Raw genomic sequence first — 19,825 nt, 5'->3', positions numbered from 1 at the left:
TCTGTTTGGGGCCATGTGGAAGCCAGGCTGGCAGCCCAGGACACAGCGGTAGGAGCCAGGGCTATTTTCACACCTCCAGGCCCCACACACTGGGTCTCCATAGTCCTCGCACTCATTGATATCTGTCCCCAAAGCCATGCCATGAGAGGGGACAGAGGTGGCCAGGTCACTGCTCTGGTCCCACAGGGTCTGCCCCACAATCTCTGGGGTTCTTGATCTGTTCCAGATTACTGTGCTCCTCCCAACCCAGCACATCAAGGTCAGGATGATTTCCCCTGACCCTTCAGCGCTGAACATCTGGGAAGAAAACCGTCTGCTATTTAGGAAGCGGTGAGCCCCCAGCCTTCTGTGACACTCCTTTTCCTCCGCCACCCCATCTGCCTCTCATCCTTACCAGCAGAGCCCTGCACTTCTCTTTACAGGGGGCCTTCAGCATAGTGTATTACAGAGAGTTGTCTTCATATCTATATCCCTTGCTCAATTTCAAGATCGTCCATAACTGTCTATTTGTCCTAGCTAAAGATATTGAACATAGCAGGTATTTAATAAATGTCTATTGAATCAATTTGGGCTTTAAGACTAGATTGTGCATTCTGGCAGCACAAAGATGATGATTGTCTTCATTCTGCCATCCTTGGACAGCCCCTGAGCCCTGCGTCTTAATACATGCACTATCCGTTGGACGCTTTATCTGTGGAAAGTGCTCTGCTCCACAGGAGCTGAGGACCAAGCAGGGTAGAGGTGGGCAGAGCCCTGTTCCCACCCCCCCAAGGGCCCTTACCCATACACTCTCCACTCTCTGGGGCGGGCTGGAAGCCAGTGTCACACAGACAGTTGAAGGAGCCCTCAGTGTTGACACAGTGCCCTCCCAGACACAGGTCTGTGGTGGCACACTCGTCCACATCTAGAGTAGAGATGGCTGTCAGCTGACCCAGCCATGGGTCCCTTCCCTGTTAGTGCCCTATGTAGCTTCCCCTGGGCCCTGAGTAGCCCACAGGAGGGTCAGGGAGTAGCTCAGGTAGGGAAGGGCTGGAAGCCAGAGGCCAGGTTGTGGGAGGTGGAAGTTCCCTGGAACTGGAGCTCTGTAAAGGGGAGAAGTGACCCTCGGAGTCTGGAGTGGGTGCATGCCTGCTGTCAATGTTGTGAGGAGGCCCTGGGGAGAGACTGAGTTCCTCCCTCCCTGAGCACCAGGCTCCCTTGCATCATTCCTCGCTTCTATCTTCTCCTCCCGGGGTGGGGCCGTAAGCACTGGCTCTCAGTATTGGCATTAAAAGGGACACCCCTCTAGTCTTAGCCTCTAGCGCCCATGCTCCTGGTCAGTAGAGGTGGCTGTGCTGGCTTCTCACCCTGGCAGCGGGTGCCCCGCTCTGTGCTGACGAAGCCGGGTGCGCACAGACAGAAGAAAGACCCGTGGCTGTTGAGGCACTCGCCGTGGGGTGCACAGTGCTCCTCCCCCACACACTCGTTCACATCTGCAGGGAAAGATGGGCAGTAGGTGTCTGCTGGGGATGTACCTGCCTCCCCACACACTCATGCCCCCCATCCCCAGTAGGCTGACCTGGGCCACTCACCCTCACACACAGTGCCATTGGCCAGCTGAAAGCCCTGGGGACAGAGGCACTGGTAGGAGCCCACCATGTTCTTGCACTCGCCTCCCAGGCAGCTGCTCTGGGGGTCTTCACACTCATCCACATCTGCAGGGCCACACAGGGGAGGAAGGCGGCCAATGGCAGCACCTCCCAAGGACAGGAGCCAAGGGGGAGGTGTCCAGAGGACCTGTCACCTGCCTGCAGAGCTGGACCCACAGGGGCATCATGCGCTCATGAGGCAGCACAGCTGGGAGAAGCTCAGGATCGACCCTTGGGGAGCAGGATGATAGTAGCTCCTCCCATCTTTGCCCCAGCAGGTCCCCACCTGCGCCCCGGCAGAGGGGCATCTTATTTGTGTCCTCTCCCGCATAGAGGCCCATACCTTCACAGGAGTTACCCAGGGGGCTGGGCCGGTAGCCACCACCGCAGTCCTTGCAGGAGAAGGAGCCAGCTGTGTTGGTGCAGACTCCCGAGGGGCAGACTCCCGGGAAGGCACACTCATCTAGGTCTGCAGACAGACAGCGCTCACCCGGGGACCTAGCAGGGCTCCCACTCTGGGCAATGCAGGAACCTCACCATGGCCTTGGCCTCCCTCTCTGAGCCCCTGGGGGGTTTCCTAAAACCCCCTCCCTAGAACGCTCCAGGGGTGGCCCTGTCCTTAGCTTCCCTCTTGTCTCTGTGAGTCACTTTTCCTCCTGTCCTTATGCTGAACTTGGGGATTATGACAATAGATGCTCTTACTGGGGCCAAGTCCATTTCTCCAGTCCTCTAGCCTGGCCTGGAGCCCCTCAGCATCAGCCCCAAACTGGGGACAAATGGAGTGTTCTTCGGGAAGTAAGACAGCCTACATTCTGTCCCCTTCTGCCACCGCCTCTCCAGGGTTACCTTCACAGGCAGTGCCATCTTCATTCACCCAGTACCCGCTCTCGCAGGCGGAGCAGGTGAAGGAGCCCTCCGTGTTGAGGCAGAGGCCTGTGGGACATGAGGCCCGGCTGGCACACTCGTCCACATCTGAAACAGGGCATTGCCTTCTGTGTGGGACTCTGCAGGACAGACAGGCCAGGACAGCCAGAGACTGGCAGGTAGGCAGGGGTGGAGGAAGGGCAGGTCTAGGCAGGGATGTGTTGGGTCAGCGTGGATAGGGATGCGGGGCCAGGGGGGAATTTGGGGGCTGGGGGGCGGTGTGCAGAGGGGAGGGAGCCATAAGCTGGATTGGCCTGTGGAGAGGGGTGCTCTGGCATCTCTGTACCTTGGCAGCCCTTCTCATCTGAGGTGACCTCATAGCCCTGCTCACAAGAGCATCTGAAGGAGCCTTCCAGGTTGGTGCACTTTCCATGGGCACAGATCCCAGGGGTCAGACACTCATTCACATCTGTGACAGAGGAGTCCAAGATGGGGGGCTGGCCTCCTTGCCATCCCGCAGCCCCCACTAGCAGGCTCCAAGTGTCTCAGTTATGAGGCCAGGGAACCAGCTTTCAGAGGGGCCGCAGGCCACGCTGGGGAGGCTATGAGGCCATGCTCTCTCCTCCCACCTAGGCAGGGCAGGGCAGGGCATCCCCTCCCCCGGGCTCACTTTAGCCCCAGCACTCTGCATGTGTCCATGCAGGGGCCCGGTCCCCCAGCCCTGGGGCTGGTTTGGCTCCTCTGAGGACACTTGGAATAAAGTGTCCAAGATCCTTGAGTCCCCTCATTGCGGGTGCCAGGAACCCTACATGACCTCCTACCTGCCAACCAGACAACCCACGATCCCAACCCAACAAGCAGTTTCCGCGGGTGGGCGGGCCACGTGGAGAGAGGCCGGTCAGCTTCGAGGGCCTGGGAAAGGTCTGCCCTCTCCAGAGGCTCAAAGCGTCTATTCAACACTCAGTCCCTCCCGGCATTCTGAACTCTGAGGCCTTCTTCCTGAGGGGGCTGCAAGCTGCCCTTCTGAGGAAGAAGCGCCCCGCTGTGCAGTGGGCGTGCTGCTTAGACACTGCTTTTGAGATGCAGAAGAGCAGGAGGCCCCTCTTCCCTGGGAAATGCAGAACCGCCTGGCTCCATCCTAAGACCCTCAGGCTCCTCACTCCCACTATGGGATCCAGCTATAGAAGCTGCTGGGACTTTGGGCAGTCACTCCAGAATGGATACAGCCAAGGAGCAGAAAAGGGCCCCACCCTCGGTGATTCAGAGGGCAGAGCCCTGGCGACTCATGCCCAGTGTCATCTGGGAACCCAGCTGGATCACGGAGGACAACAGCCTCCAAGCCACCTCCCTCTGCCCACCTCTTTCCCTCTCTGTGTGTGGGCTCAACCAGAGGTCCCAAGGCCTAATGGCCTGCTCAGTGGCTTGGCCAGCAGCCCTCACCTACACAGCTCCCACTCTGGCCCCGGTAGCCCTCTTCACAGGCCAGACAAGCGTAGGAGCCTGGGGAATTGACGCATCTCCCATCAGGGCAGGTACCCGGGTGACGGCATTCGTTGATATCTGTAAAACAGCAGCCCCTCCCTTGGTCATCTCTGGGAACATAGCACATGGGTAGGTTTGTGACGCAGCAAATCTTCATCCCTGCCCTTGGTTGGGGAAAGGATGGACAGATGAAAACTGGGAAAGAATGAGAGCTGTCCTGTGTTCCCAACTCCACGTCCCACCCACTGTCCTGGACAAAAGAGGGAGATAAAAGAACTTAACACTTAGAAAGGGAGACTCCCTGGGTGGGTGCAATGGGCTGTGGTTACCACCCGCTGTGGGAGGGCCAGAGGCTCCACTTTGTGAGCTGGGCTGTTTGGGATGGGCGTTCATCTCTCCCCTGGCCTATTCCCAATCCTTTATAAGCAGTGACCATTGCAGGGACCTGCTTGGCATAGCAGCTAACTGGATTGCCAGAGGCTCCAGAATAGATCACCAGAGGGCAGTGAAGGCAGCTTGGGCCTCCTTGCACCAGGAAATGAGGACCACGGAGGAACCCCCAATCTTGGATATGGCCAAGACCAGCCCTGAGGCTGAGTGTAGATTGCAGGATAGAACTGGCAAAGCTTCTCTGCTGGAGAGCTGTCAGACACTTCTTCCAGCCAAGAACCGTATAGGGATCCTGGCACTCACTCTGGCAAGATCCAGGAAAGTTAGCCACAAGGGGTAAGCCTGGACATCAACTGGACACCCAGGCTGATGAGAGGACCCAGGAAGGGAGCGTGGCAACAGGAGGAAGAGAGAGCTTCTCCCGGGAGCTGAGGGAGGGCTATTCCCTATGTGACATGCCATGGGCTTCATCATCAAGGCACCTAGGGGACCTGGACTGAGTTAGGGAGGTCCTGTCACAGGGACTGAGCTCTGGGTCAGCGCTGCAGGAGGACATTCTGCTCCTCTGCCCAGTACCAAGGCTCTGGCTCACTCTTCACGACAGGTCCATTGGCCAGGGAAGGAGGAGGGGTGCTTCTTCCTAAATGGGTAATTGTCATACTCCTAGAGGAAGTCCACCAGCTTGTGCAGATTTAGAGGCCCTACTGGCTGAGAGGAAGAAGCCTGTGTTGGACCCTCGGCCTGCTTCCACATTTCCTCATCTGAGGTGACCTCATAACCCTGCTCACAAGAGCATCTGAAGGAGCCTTCCAGGTTGGTGCACTTTATATGGGCACAGACCGCAGGGGTCAGACACTCATTCACATCTGTGACAGAGAAGTCCAAGATGGGGGGCTGGCCATCTCGGAGCATCCACGGAGGAAATGTGGAAGGCAGGCCGAGGGTCCGACACAGGCTTTCTGCAGAGGGACTAATGCCAGCAGCTGTCGTTACAGGAGAGGACAAGGACCCTAAAGTGGAGGGTGAAAGTGAGTTCTCTCCGAGGTTGTTTGCTCTCTGGAAGTCAGGACACATCAAAGCCCTCTGTCCAGAAGACTGGGGCCCTCTCAAGCCTAAAGCTTCCTCCTGAAGGTCCAGAAGAGGGAGACATCACCACAGGGCAGGTCATCACCCACCACAGGTGGGTCTCTGCAAGGAGATTCCCACATCTCCCATGTAATCCTGAGGACACTGAGATAAGGCTCATCACTGGCAAGAGGGCAGCCACAAGGCCCTACTTGAGTTGTGGTGACACCAGCCTTAACTATTCTAAGGGCTTCTGTAAAGACAGAGATGGAGAAAATGAAGGATCTAAGACAACTAACTGGCCACCCAAGAGACACAGGCCAGCCCCATGGCCTGTTGGCCTTAGCCGCACTACCTGAAGGAAGATGAGCAAAGCCACTGGGAATGAGAAGCAATCCCTGCTTCAGGGATGCTGGATGATCTCTTCCAGGATGAAGAGAACGGGATTGAGGCAAAGCTTCTCCTAAATCCATGCCAGGAAAAATGAAGTCTTTGGACCTTTCCCTCAGGGATCAGGCAATGCGGGAAGAGGATAAGGTTTGCCAGGAGCAAAGGGCCCTGAAGTCTGTCCTGCCCCAAACATGCTGGGCACAGCTCTCAGAGGTGGTGTGTGTAGTGTCTTAATGCTGGGCACTTGGGACACAAGTGGTATTCCAGCTCTCCACTTTCTGCATCATGGGAAGCTGGTACCTCCTGGTCCCTTGTGGTTGGGTGGGGCCATGAGACTAGTGTGGGCCAGTGAACTGTGATTGGGTGTGATATGGGTAATTTATGGACCAAACCATTTAATTGCGTGCAACCCACCAGAGTGCTCTTTTGTTCTTCCATGGAGACTGGCTCTTCCTTTAGCCTACATCTCCAACGAGGAAACATGAGACAGAGCCCCCAGCTGATGCTTGATGGACATGTGGCACTGATGAGATAGAAACTTGGTGGCTGCTGAGCATTCTCACATCTGTAATCCCAGCACTTTGGGAGGCCAAGGCAGGTGGATCAGTCAGGAGTTCAAGACCAGCCTGGCCAACATGGTGAAACCCCATCTTTACTAAAAATACAAAAATTAGCTGGGTGTGGTGATGGGAGCCTGTAATCCCAGCTACTCGGGAGGCTGAGGCAGGAGAATCACTTGAACCCAGAGGGGAGAAGGTTGCAGTGAGCCAAGATCATGCTACTGCACTCCAGCCTGGGTGACAGAGCTAGACTCCATCTTAAAAGAAAAGAAATGAAATGAAATGAAACTTGGCTGCTATGTCACTAAGATGTGGGTTGTTTGTTAACACAGCATGTCGTCTATCTTGGCACACCGCTGCTGGCTTCCTTCCTCAACCCAGACCCCCAGCCAGCAGTGATCACATGTGAGCGGAGGGGGATAGCAGAAGATGAAAGCAGCCCCTCAGTCTCCATCCGAGCCAGGGAAGGGCTCTCCCAGATGGAAGTGAATATAACTGCACCATTAGCCAAGCCAATCCAAAGGAACCAGAGGAAGATTCTGAATGAAGCCGATTCTGTCACCAGCTACTCTGAGGCTATCCCACCAGCCTCTTGGTGCCTGGACTGGAGCCAGTCACTGGATCCAGAAATATTCCAGTTTTCCTGTCTGGCTTAGGGTATGAATGCTAATCTGAGATTACAGTGTGTTTTGGAGGGTTTTAATGCTCTGGTCTTCGAAGCGAGGAGTCATCTGTCTTATTGCTGTGTTCCTAGCCCATGGCTGACACACAGCTGGTGCTCCACAAACGTTTGCTGACCAAAGAGTGGGAGAGCGTGCCTCAAACCTCACCCTTCATCTTTTTGATATAAGGCTGCTGAAGAGACCCCAAAGGGCCCATGGAAACAGCCACTCCAGAGACCAGCTTGCCAAGCTGCCATCGGGAGGATCCTGGAGCTTCTCTAACCACGGATCAGCCTTTGGATGAGGAAACGTAAAAGTATTCACCTCTGCTGCTTGTGAGGGTATGGGGTGGGGGTGGTGAAGGCATTCAGGCAGGGGCCAGAAGCTCAGGTGACTTTGGTTGTGGCTGGGCAACACCAAAGGCCCTGGCAGTCTGCAGGGAAGTCTATCCCCCGTCCGTGGGAACCTGGAGTCTCGGTACGACGGAAATGCCATTGAGACTGCTGGACGGGCCTCTGTCCAGACCACTCAGCCTTTTACCAGAGACTTTCAGTTTCAGTGGAGAGAGTGGTTTTTGAGTTGGAGAGAGAAGAAAGAGGGAGAGGAAATTGACTGGGCTCCCAGGGTGATGAGCCGGGTTTGTGGTTACCGATGGAAACCTGGAGAAGTGTGCAGGCTACATCATTCTTTCTTTCAACAGACTCATAGTGTCTGCCCTGGGCCAGGAACTCTGCCTGACCTCCCAGATGAGGTGTGTGTCTAGAACCTTTCCTTGGGGAAGGGAAGGAGAGGGCTGGGGTGGGGGGAGCCTGGACGTAAAAAAGAACTTGGCTCTGACTGTAACATTTGACCCTACTTACTCAGGGTCTGTATGTGCCAGACAGTGCCTAGCACTTTGTACACATTAGCTTATCTGGTGCTCACAAAAATCTCTGAGATGGGCATCACAGTTTCCATTTCCAGACATCATGTCAAAAGCCAAACCCAAGCCTGTCTGCACCAGAGCCTGTGCCCTTAACACGGACTGGTTAACATAAATCTGATGGTTTTTTTTTGAAACAGAGTCTCACTCTATTGCTCAGGCTGGAGTCCAGTGGCATGGTCTTGGCTCACTGCAATCTCCACCTCCCGAGTTCAAGTGATTCTCCTGTCTCAGCCTACAGAGTAGCTGGAATTACAGGCATGTGCCACCATGCCTGGCTAATTTTTGTATTTTTGGTAGGTTTCACCATGTTGGCCAAGCTGGTCTTGAACTCCTTACCTCCAGTGACCTACCTGCCTTGGCCTCACAAAGTGCTGGGATTACAGGCGTGAGCTACAGCACTCAGCCTAAACCTGATGTTTTTAATGCTCTGGTATTTTTTTTGGTTTCCTCTCATCTTGTTTTCTTTTTGATAAAGTCTAACGTCAAATTCATAGCATCATTGTGACGCTAAATGAGTTAATCTATCGAGGACCTAGCCCAGCCACCTGGGACATAGAAGGCACTTGTCAGTGGTGGGTGCTAATCACTCTCTGTTCTCCTGAAAATGCCAGCTGTTTTGTCTCCATTGTGCTAAGGAGGACAAGGTGGGTGGGTTCTGGCTTTAGTCATGGGTAGGCCTGAGTTTTAAAGGGAGAGAACAAAGAGGGAGGCATTGGGAGGTGACATGCTGGAGCTGAAGGCAGAGCTGTCCGTCATGCACCTGCTGCCACCTCTCCCCTTTGCTTCTCTGGACTTTCTTCCACGGTAGTGGCATTGGGAAGGGAGACTCTCCTTTCACAAAGTACACAAGCTCTTCTCTGACTTCTAGGCTCTTTTGAAAGCTGGCAAATCTCGGCCAGAGAAACCTGGAGGCTGGGAGGAGTCTCAGCCTAAGCTTGGACCCAGGGCCGGGTTCTTCCCAGACAGTGCCTAGATTTACCCTCATTTCTCCCTGTCCCAGCCAGTCTGGAGAGCACATGCCCTGGGCCTCCTGCAAGCCTGTGACACCCCAGCCTGTCAGGGACATGGTGGTGGCAGAGCTGCCAGGGGTCTTCAGAGCTGGCACCAGACAGGAGAGGTCTGTGAGGCCAGTTAGAAATGTCACAGTGCCTTTTAGCTGGGTCTGGGAAAGACAGAAGGATCTGGGGTTTCTCCTTCTCATTCCTCTTCCCTCCCTCCCTCTCTCTTTCCCTCCTTCTCTCCTTCCCTCCTTCTCTCCTTTCCTCCTTCCCTTCCTCCCTTCCTTCCTCTAGCATTTGTTGGGTGCTTATCAGGTATCCATGTGTGGGCCATCTAAGGATATGGCCCAGCCCTCAGGAGCTCACAATCTAACAAGCTTAACAAGAAGGCTGACACTCCCAGACACACCGACTCCTTCTCTGCCCCATGAGGAGAGCATATTTTTCAAGGCAAGAAGGCGGAAGTGTACAGAGATGTTCCAAAGGTGTCATGTAGATGAAATTATTCATGCCTCCCTGCTGCAGGAGGCAGATAGGATGCCAGAGTATCACTGAGGGAATGGAAGGACTCAGGAATTCTCCGACGTGTCTCTGTCCATAGGTGTGGGCTCAGTATCAAGGGGCCGGGGAGGGGACAAGCTAGAAGGCGTGCTGGTGGTGGGCGGTGCATGGGGAAGGACAGGCGGGTGGTGGGGTGGGGTGGCAGGCGGCCTCCCTCCTTCCCGTTCCTTACCTTGGCAGTGTCCTTTCCTGACCATGATGTAGCCCTGATCACACTCGCAGTGGTAGGAGCCCTCGGTGTTGGTGCACTGCCCCCTGCTGCACACCCCTGGCTGCTCACACTCATTGATATCTATGAACACACAGAAAAGTCCTGAGTCACAGCCAGCCCCAGAGGATGGTGGAGGGGGCGGGGTCCTGGAGCATGCCTTCCAGAGGCCAAGGACAAAGGATGCCACGCTGAGGCCTGGGGGAGGAAGGCATCCTTGCTGCAGCCACAGTTGGCTGGAGAGGTTCCTGGGGCAGGTCTGGGACTGATCTATCTCAGGCCCCTGCTAGCCCTGAGTTCCTTTCTCTCAGGGGAGGCTACTCTGGGGGCCTGTGGGGATCCTTACAGCAGTTTCCTCACCCTCATGCAAGGGCTGGTCTGGAGGTGGGGCAGCAGTCCACATGGCATGACCTGCAGAGGCCGACAGGACTCCCACCCGCTCCTGGCCCCGCTACATCCCCCTTGGGTCTGCTCCTGGAGTCCTTCCTTTTTTATTTAATTTAATCAATTAATTTATTTTTTGAGACAGAGTTTTGCTCTTGTTGCCCTGGCTGGAGTGCAATGGCACAATCTTGGCTCACTGTAACCTCTGCTTCCCGGGTTCAAGTGATTCTCCTGCCTCAGCCTCCTGAGTAGCTGGGATTACAGGTGCCCACTAATTTTTTGTATTTTTAGTAGAGACAGGGTTTCACTATGTTGGCCAAGCTGGTCTTAAACTGCTGACCTCAAGTGATCCACCCGCCTTGACCTCCCAAAGTATTGGGATGATAGGTGTGAGCCACTGTGCCCGGCCTCCTGGAGTCCTTCCTAAGGATCTTCTTAAAGGTTAGGAACCAAGCAGCCAGTGAGGGATTGCATTTTAGGCAGCCACAGATCTGTAGGCTGTGGTTTCAGTCATTTTGGTGTCCCGTGATGCCTGTAACGCCCAACTGTGCTCAGGCCACTCCCATGCTTAAACTCCTGCCAGAGACCCCCGCTAACTCCAGTCCTGCTTGCAGCCTGGCTCACAAGTCCTTTGCCACCTGGCCCAGCTCTGCTGCGTTTGCTAATTCACACATGTCCCTTGGTATAGCATCAGCTATTACGGATTTCAGTGGTCCAGCCTCCAAGCCTTTGTTCACACAAATACTTCTACGTGATGTCTCTTTCCTCAAGATGGCCAGCAAATCCCTGCCTCCATTTCAAGGACTGATGAAATGCGTCACCTCTGGATCCTGTGGGTCCCCATTCCCTGTCCCCACAGTCAAATCAATCAAGGCCTCACCTTCCCACTCTCCCCCTTAAACTGGGACCGATATGGACACGTCACAGAGTCTTTGTGCAGATTAAATACGATAATCCAGGTGAGGGGCTGAGCACCGTGCCCGCCTGGCATGAGGTAACACTGCAGAAATTTTAGCTATTATTATCCTAGCGTTGAACCCCGTCAAATCCAAGCTCCTCAGCCTGGCATGTGAGATATTGCATGAGTGGCCCCAGCCTGCGTCTCATCTGTTTCCTGCCACCCACACCTCTCCTACCCTTGACACACAGGACCTGTTCCTCAGCCTCTGCCCACACTGTCCCCTTGCCTGGAGCAGCTTCCTACCCACCAGCGTGACTGCCTCCCACTCATCTCTAACCCAGCATTCCCTGAGGGCCCGGCTCTCAGTGTACCTGTAGCTCTCCTTGACTGCTGGGAACATGCCTTATTATCTCAGCGCCACCAGTGCCCAGCACAGAACCCCAATTAGTGCTTCCTGAAGGAATTGAATCAGAATCATTTGTTCATGGACAGTGCCTTCACTTGAGCAATGCTTCATAAAACTCCAGTGCACAGCAAAGTCACCGCCAGAAGGTGGGAAACGCACGTTCCTAGACCCACAGCCAGAGATTCTGACCCAGACATACTAGTGGGCCCTGGAACCCACGTTCTTATAACTCTTCAGGCAATTCTGGAATAAGTGGTGTTCACTGTGAGAAACTCTAATCCCAATGGAAGAGAAAAGGGAACTCATAGACAGGGCCATGTGTGGGAATGGATGAAGAACTCGTTAACCCCTGGGGCTGGGATGACTGTCTGATCGTTGGTTTGGAAAACTCTCTGGCTCCAGGGAGAAAAATGGAGATGTGAATAGCTAAAGACCGGGTTCTTAACAGCCATACAAAGACAGACTCCAGATGAATCAAAGCATATGATAAAAGGGAAAACTAGAACTCAAGGTATAGGAGAATATCTTTGTGACTTCAGGATATGGAAAGATTTCTTAAACAAAGCCCCCAAAACACACACAAAAAGGCAAAATTGTGGATCTCAATACATCAAAATTAAGAATTTCTGTTCCAAGAAATGTAGATAAGCTTAAAGGATAGAGGACAAAATGGGAGCATTGCAATTTCTAAATCCAGCCAAGAATCTACAATCTATAATGGACTCCTAAAGAGACCCAGGAAAAAGCAGCAACCACCATTGGAAGACTGAACAAAAATAGGACCCAGCAGTTTACAGATGAGGAAACCCACAGGCTAATGGATGAAGACATGCTTACATCTATTGGTAAACATTTACCTAGATATTTAATATGTACACAATGTATCTTACTTATATTAACTTATATAATATAAATTATAGTAGTTTATATTAATTATATAAATTATTTAAATAATCAATCAATATAAATATTAAATCATTGAAGTAATGAGATATTACTGTATGAGACTGGCAAACTTTAGAAAGTGGGAGTTATTTGGGACAAGGCCTCTTCAAGTGGCAGCCAAGCCCCACAAGTACTTACAGCCAACCTTGAGCCCCACCCCTTGTCCCCCAGCTGCTGGGGCTGGCAGAGACATCTTGGACACCCAGGCTGGCCCCTGGCAGAAACCCGCGTCTGGGCCAGTCCTGGTGATCCCATTCCCTGCAGCAGCTGCTGCTCATCCCAGTCCAGCTCCCCAGACTAGGTCTGCAAAGAACAATGCCTCTGGCCCACAACACCCACCTGGACCACTGGAGCCCAGAGAAGCCCCCTTCCCTCAGCCTCTGTCCTGGCTCCTCCTGCCTGTTCTGAGCCCTGCCGCTTGAGTCAGCTCCCTGGAAGTCAGCTGACCCAGTCACCACCGTTTTGCTCACAGACTTCTACTGGCTTCCCCTGCCTGTGAGACAGTATCCAAACACCTCAGCCTGGCACTCGAGACATTTCCCACACTGGCCTCTTCCTCCACGTAGCCCTGCTCCAGTCACACTGTATTCATCATTATTCCCAGAGCATGCCGGGAAACGTTCACTACTTAGGTCTCTACAGAGACACTTCCCTCTACCTGGAATACCTGCTGCTTCCTCCATTCCTATTCATGCTCCATGGTGGTGTCCAACACCCTGCGTGTAAGGGAATGTGTCTTTGGAAGCAAACCATGCTTTGGAGCTAGAGTGATTTGATTCTGTTTCTAGCTTTGTCACCACTAGGTTTGAGGCCCCTGGGTATTTCAATTCACCTCTGAGCCTCAGTTTGCTAAACTGTTAAATGGGGCTAAGGATTTCTACAACATGGAGTTGGGATGATGAACTTCATGTAACTAAGTGCTTGGAACAGTGCTGACATATAAGTGCTCATTAAATGGTAGCTATTCTTACTCTGCTCCAGCTCAAGCACCCAAATAACCTCATACAGAACCACTTGCCTCCTCATCTCCATCCCAGTGTGTCACCATTCATACTTCACTCATCTCAGCATCCTCAGAGCTTGGCACAGTGCCTGTCACATAGGTGCCCAACGCGTGAGAGCACAATGAATGCCACCCATGATTCTCCCGCTCTTCCGTTAAGGTAGGTGGTCTGCCCCTTCTACTTCCCTTCCCTCCATAATCAAGTGAGAGGACCTGGGTGGTTTTGGTTTCTGTACACTGGACCCCCGGGGCATTGGAACCCAAGGGGATCCTGGCAGCTGGAGGCTACACAGCTTCCCTGGCCTCCCTGGGGGTCTGGCCAGAACCAGGAATGTGAGCCCCAAGCACTCGCAGGGCCCCTCTTGAGGTGAAGGATTTACAACTGGGTTATGAATCTTAAGGTGCTGCTTAGAAAGCACTGCATTAGGCCGGGCGCGGTGGCTCATGCCTGTAAATCCCAGCACTTTGGGAGGCCGAGGTGGGCGAATCACAAGGTAGAGATGGAGACCATCCTGGCCAACATGGTGAAAACCCATCTCTACTCAAAATATAAAAATTAGCTGGGCGTGGTGGTGGGCATCTGTAGTGCCAGCTAGTTGGGAGGCTGAGGCAAGGGAATTACTTGAACCTGGGAGGTGGAGGTTGCAGTGAGCTGAGATGGCAACACTGCACTGTAACCTGGCAACAGAACGAGACTCCATCTCAAAAAGAAAGAAAGAAAGAAGGAAGGAAGGAAAGAGATAAGGAAAGAAGGAAAGAAAGAAAGAAGGAAAGAAAGAAGGAAAGAAGGAAAGAAAGGAAGAAAGAAAGAAAGGAAAGAAAGAAGGAAGGAAGGAAGGAAGGGGGCAGGCAAGCACTGCTGCATTATATTATTTGTGAACTTAATCATAAAAATATATGTAGAAAAAAAATGTATGGGGAGTGTTTTGCATCATTAAAGGGTTTGCGTTGGAAGCGTATTTATCAAGAGTCCCCTGGCAGTGGGCCACATCTTCCCAGGGAAGTTCAAAGCCCTGTGAGCGTCTCCAAGCTGCTGGGAACCCGTGCTCCTCATTCAAAGGCACACCTACTCCCTGGTTTGCCAATAGCCCCAGGCTGGCGTCCTCATGGGTCTCCCTCCTTCCCTAAAATGAAAGCAGCTCCTTGTCACTCAGAGTTCGGGTTGGGGGGGGGGCCTGGTGATTAGTCCTCATCTCCAGGCATGTCTCCTGACCCTGTGACACTCTTGGCTCCACCTACAATGCCTTAGGGCCTTTGCAGAGATTGCTGGCTTTTGGATTTCTACCCCTCCTTGCCACTGGCATAGGGTTAGCTTCCGCCCAGATCCAGGCCTGAGTTCTGTTCTCTCCTCCCTCAGCTGCCCACTCCCCATTCTGCAGCATGGGGTTTGGGGGTGTGAACCCCTGGCTCCTCTTCCATCCCCTTGAGACTGTGGGGCATGGCCAAGGGCAAGGGCGGGCTTGGCTTACCTTGACACTCCTGCGTGGCCCCCGAGGTGGCCAGCGTGTAGCCAGGGTGGCAGAAGCAGGAGTAGGAACCCACGCGGTTGATACAGCGCCCTTTCCCTTTGCAGGGGTCCCTCAGACACTCGTTGTCATCTGACCAGAAGGAGACAGGGAGGCAGGTCAAGGGGGCCAGTGGTGTCATTCTTTGGGCACCTGCCAGCAACCTGCCCACACTAAGGACAGGGCAGGGGGCGGTGCCATGTGGCAAGGAAGGGGTGAGGGAGTGGAAGAGGCTGAGGAGATGAAAATCCTAAGGCTGGAAGCCATAAAGTTAGCCCATAGAGCCCACTTAGGCACCAGAAGCCTGGGGTGACTGCTAGCCCCTCCTCTCTGCCCCTTGTCTCCTTCTTCCAGTAGCCTCATGATTCCTTTCTCCTCCGAAACCACAGTAGGTGTTTCTCCCTTATTTGAACATAGTGAGGGGAGGAAGAATGAGGTCCTCTCATCCACAGGGGATGATTTATCTTAGTCTCAGATCTGCCCCCAGGGATGACCCTGGTGGAGACATTTGCAAGTAGGGCAGAACTTGGTCCACTCTGCAGGCAGCAAAATGGCCAGTTTGAGGTGTGGGCTGATCTCAGTGCAGACAGCTGCCAGGCACAGGTCAGGGTGCATGCAGTGGGGTGGCTTCCATGCTCCTGGAGTCCTGGAGACTCATCGGATGGGGCTCACCGAGACTGGTCTTCCCCTGAAGGTTAACGTTAGCTTTGTCCATAGGAACCGCACTCCTAAACTCACTGACCACCCAGCACTGCTTGGACCTTCTGCTTCTTCCTGGACTCTCAACTCAGCCTCCTAGCCCCTGCTCCCATCTACCCAAGCCGCCAAGTAAGCCCAGGGCACCCAAGTGAATACCTGTGCAGTAGGCCTGGCTGGGGTGCAGCTGGTAGCCAGGGCTGCAGACACATCTGTATCCATCTGGGAGGTTCACGCAGGTTCCAGGGCCACAGATGTTGGTGTCTCCAGTAGCACATCTGTCAATGTCTGTGGGAGACAGAGCAAAGCAGAAGTTATGGCAGGGTAGGTGCTGGATAGTGGAGTGTGGTGCAGAGAGTTGGTGGCCAGGGTCTAGGGGCCTCAGAAGGCCAACCTTAGCCAGGCCCTCCCTCCCATACCCATGCACAGCTTAGCTTTGCATAAGACCCCAGAGGACCTCTGCCCGGGACCCCTACCCAGGATGGAGCTCAAGGTAGGGCATTCTCCTCACTGAGATCTAATAGGTCACCCATATGTCCAGCAAATTTCTGCAAAAACCCTCCAACCTGGCCCCACCCCAAAAATGGGCCCGACTCCTACTCAGTGCCCAGTGCCCAGTGCCATCCCTCCTTGTAACTCCTGCCCAGTTTTCCCTGGACAGATGGACGGATCTGGTGAATAAGGTGCATGGGGAAAACCACGGGCGAAATGGGAGAGGTGGGCTGGGGCCCACTGAGCAAGCCTTGAATGCCACATTGAGACTGGCCTGTAACAGGGTGTTGGTGAAAGGTGGGAGTGGGTCAGAGCAGTCCTAGAAAGGGCACTCAGGCAGTGAGATGATGGATGAACTGATATGGGAGAGGTAGTGGGCCCTTAAAACCTGTTGAATAATTTAAATGAGGGTCTGCCTTGGGTAGTGGTGATGAGGTGAAAAGTGGGGAGACAGGTGCAGAATTGAGAAACAATTTGGAGGCAGACTCACTGGCACTTAGAACATGCCAAATGAATGAATGAATGAATGATGCCTTCTGCCTTTGTGTCCAACCTGAAGTCTCTGCCTGAAGCCCACATGCTCAGGGCTCCCTGCCCTGCCCCGACAGCTCAGGAGAACCTGAAGGCCCAAGGGAATGAGTTGGGAAGCGGTCTGTATGTGGGTATACAGGGGGCTTAGTCTGCCAAATTGTACTGAATTGAATGTGTGCCCAAGTCTACCCTCTCCCTGGGCCTAGCTTCAAGTTTGTGTCCACCTGGAGGGCGGTAGGGGCCCTCAGCTTGGTCTTAAATGTCTGCCCAGAGGGATGGGGTTACAGAATGGCAGAGGAGAAGGGGGATAGGGCAAAAGGCTGAGGCTGGCGGTGATGGTAGAGACACTCACTCACACGTCAAGAGCTGCTGCTGAGCTTGGCCTGTCCCCTGCCCCCTGCCCCTGGCCCAGCTACCCATCCGTTCCTCCACACCCATTTTCCTTGTCAGAAACTCAGCACTCCTCCATGCACTCTGCCTGCTGAGCAGAGGACAGAAGAGGACGCTCCCTGGAGCAGCACCTTGAGCCCCGAGGAGAGAGGTCCTGAGAGAGGTCAGTGGGGTACACCTGGGAAGGCTGAACCCCTGCTCCCCACTCTCTGGACTTTCTCCCAGGCTGCAGGGGCTTTCCCTTTGCTGGAAGAAATTTAGAACCCCACCACTACCCTCACCCCCACCCAAGGTGACTTGGGTTTCTGGATCCAGTTGTGAGGTTAAGAGAGCAGGAGCCCCCAGAACGGGCACACATGTGTGCAGGGAACGGCGGCGACAACACCCGCCTTGCTTCTCTGGCACCAAGTCCCCAGACAATGAGCCTTTAAGGAGGGCACATTCCAGAGCAAGGTGGATTTGCCAGGATCGCCTCCACGCCCGCCCCTCACTCCCATCACTGTAGCTGACCAGAGGGAGAGGAATGCAGGCTTGTTTAACAATCTTGAGAAACAGAGCCATGTTCCTTCCCGAAAATCAGCCCTTCCCGTGGGCAGGCAGCTGCTCGCTGCCAGGGCACTCTGCTGACTTGGGGGAGGGGTGGCCTGGAAGAGCCAGGACCCCAGCGGACCACACTCTCCATGTTCCCCTTCTTCGAAAGGGACCCCAGATTCTCCTGGAAGACCCCTGGCTTCCCTCTCCCACGGCGTCCCTTCTCTTCCCCCTTCTGGGCTTGGACAGTGCTCCAGACAGGGCTCTCGCTTTCACTAGAGGGACCCTGTGCTCTTTGTAAGATGAGGCCGGGGTGCAGAGGGCGGCCAGGACCCTGCTGGAGACTTCACTTAGTTGGAAAGGCCAGGGGCATTCCACTCATGCCCCCACCCCGGAGTTGGCTCTGGACAGCCATGGCTCTCAGAGCAGGGCACAGGGAGCCCCAAAGGGCTGGCTGCAGCTACCTGGGGTGCTCAGGGTCACCAGCACAGTGGTGGAGGGGGTCACTTGTTCTTCCTGTATCTCTGGAATTCCCTGTTCAGGCATTGGTGGGGTTGTGGCATCCCCTGCGGAGGAGAGAGGAGAAGAGGTGGGTCAGCCCCTTGGCTGACCGTGGCCCCTCCCTTTTCCCTGCTGCTCAGACTCCCAAGACCGAAGGGTGAAGTCTGGGTGGGTCACTCCCATGCCTTCCAGTCTCTTGAAAGTTAATCTGGCCCCACTTAGAGAATCTCAGAGCTCTCACAGGCCTTGGAGGACATCTAGCCCAATCCTCCATTTCAGGCACAGGAGACTGAGGCTTGCAGAAATGGCTACTTGTCCAAGGCCAGCCAGACACCTGGGTCTCCTGATTTGCACTTCAACATTCTTTCCCTTCTGCTGACGAAGCGTTTCACAGCTTACAGAGCTCTGCCACAAATACCAACATCTTATTTGCCTTGAGATGCTGCAAGACAGGCATCAGTGTCTTCTGTTTTACAGGAACCATGAGCTCAGCCTTCCAATGTCTGAACCCAACACCAGTGGCAGGCAAGTAGCGGTTTTAGGAGGTAAGACAAAGCCTCCTGGGAGGAGTCTAGCAACCCAGCCGACCACCTCTTATAGCTAGTGCTGTCTCTTTGTTCTGATTTATGTGCCAAGTGGTGCCATGAAATTCACAAAGAGTTCTGTGGCTAGAAAACTATCTGTGATGGCCTGGCGTGGTGGCTCACACCTGTAATCCCAGCACTTTGGGAGGCTGAGGCAGGCGGATCACCTGAGGTCAGGAGTTCGAAACTAGCCCCACCAATATGGTAAAACCCCGTCTCTACTCAAAATACAAAAATTAGCCAGGCGTGGTGGTACACGCTTGTAGTCCCAGCTACTGGGGAGGCTGAAACAGGCTAAGAATTGCTTGAACCTGGGAAACAGGTTGCAATGAGTCAAGATCATACCACCACACTCCAGCCTAGGTGACAGAGTGAAACTCCATCTCAAAAAAAGAAGAAAACTATCTGTGAAGCATCATGGAGTCTCTCACTGACCTCACCTTAGGTGTATAGAGAGCTCCCAGAAACAGCACTCACAGGCCACATCCTTCTCACCCTCCTCTGATTTGTGTGAGTGTAGACCAGCTCATACATGATAACTCCACTCCTGATTAAGGACTCTCTTTCCCTCCCTTCTCTTTTGCCTGGGAGCCGCTAAGAAGAAGGACACTCACCTGGGACCCAGGCAGGTGCAGGAGTGACACTGGTTGTGACCTGTACAGAAACAGGAGAGGGTCACTTTTGGCTCCTCTGTTGTCCCTGCGACATGCAACCTTCCACCACGCTCACCCCCACTTCCGGGCTTCCTACCAGCTGGCTCATTCATGTTTTCATTCCTTCCTGATATTGATGAGTTCTTACTCTATGCTGGGTATTCTGCCAGGCGCTTTATACCACTCACTTCATTCGTCTTCTCAACTATCTTATGATGGGAAGTTGAAATGATGAAATGAGCTGATGTGCCAGCTCAGTGCTGGGTACATGGTGGAAAGTTAGCAAGTGTGATGTCAGCTATAACCCCCTAATCTCAACACAGTCACAGAAGCTCTGCAGGTTCACTAGAGTGCCTGGAGCCACAGGGCCAGTGTGGAGAAGCTGGGACTGCAGGCCATACCTGGTGTCCCTCAACACGGCTGGTGGACAGAGGTAGCTGAGAGGTGGGGACGCAACAGGAGAAGAGTGGGCAGAGGGTGAAAACGGCCTTGGAGCCTGGCTGCAGCCGTGGGGACCGGGGTTAGCGCTTTTGCCTGGGAGGACATCACATGGGAGCCCAGGGAGAGAAC

The 19,825-nt window shown here is 53.9% G+C and overlaps 1 protein-coding gene across 5 annotated transcripts in view; it reads right to left on the bottom strand.

The window, feature by feature from the left end:
• LTBP2 (latent transforming growth factor beta binding protein 2) overlaps positions 1–19,825 on the bottom strand; it is a 117,359-nt gene that overhangs the window by 7,618 nt on the left and 89,916 nt on the right. For 2 of the 5 annotated variants that reach the window (XM_074392977.1, XM_039469456.2), the window contains exons 14-25: positions 19,217–19,256; positions 17,982–18,083; positions 15,733–15,861; positions 14,842–14,970; positions 9,698–9,817; positions 3,933–4,052; positions 2,839–2,961; positions 2,475–2,600; positions 1,972–2,097; positions 1,572–1,694; positions 1,347–1,472; positions 782–904 (exon numbers count right to left, since the gene is read on the bottom strand). In XM_074392977.1, coding sequence (XP_074249078.1) covers positions 782–904; positions 1,347–1,472; positions 1,572–1,694; positions 1,972–2,097; positions 2,475–2,600; positions 2,839–2,961; positions 3,933–4,052; positions 9,698–9,817; positions 14,842–14,970; positions 15,733–15,861; positions 17,982–18,083; positions 19,217–19,256 — 1,387 coding nt within the window. The remainder of the gene's footprint in view (positions 1–781; positions 905–1,346; positions 1,473–1,571; positions 1,695–1,971; positions 2,098–2,474; positions 2,601–2,838; positions 2,962–3,932; positions 4,053–9,697; positions 9,818–14,841; positions 14,971–15,732; positions 15,862–17,981; positions 18,084–19,216; positions 19,257–19,825) is intronic. The other 3 variants (XM_010335285.3, XM_074392974.1, XM_074392975.1) reach the window with 3 other exon arrangements.

This window comes from Saimiri boliviensis, chromosome 2 (genome assembly GCF_048565385.1).
Source record: "Saimiri boliviensis isolate mSaiBol1 chromosome 2, mSaiBol1.pri, whole genome shotgun sequence".
Classification (NCBI taxonomy): domain Eukaryota; kingdom Metazoa; phylum Chordata; class Mammalia; order Primates; family Cebidae; genus Saimiri; species Saimiri boliviensis.
The sequence above is the reverse complement of the archived record's forward strand: the minus strand, read 5'-3'. Positions and strand labels throughout refer to the sequence as shown.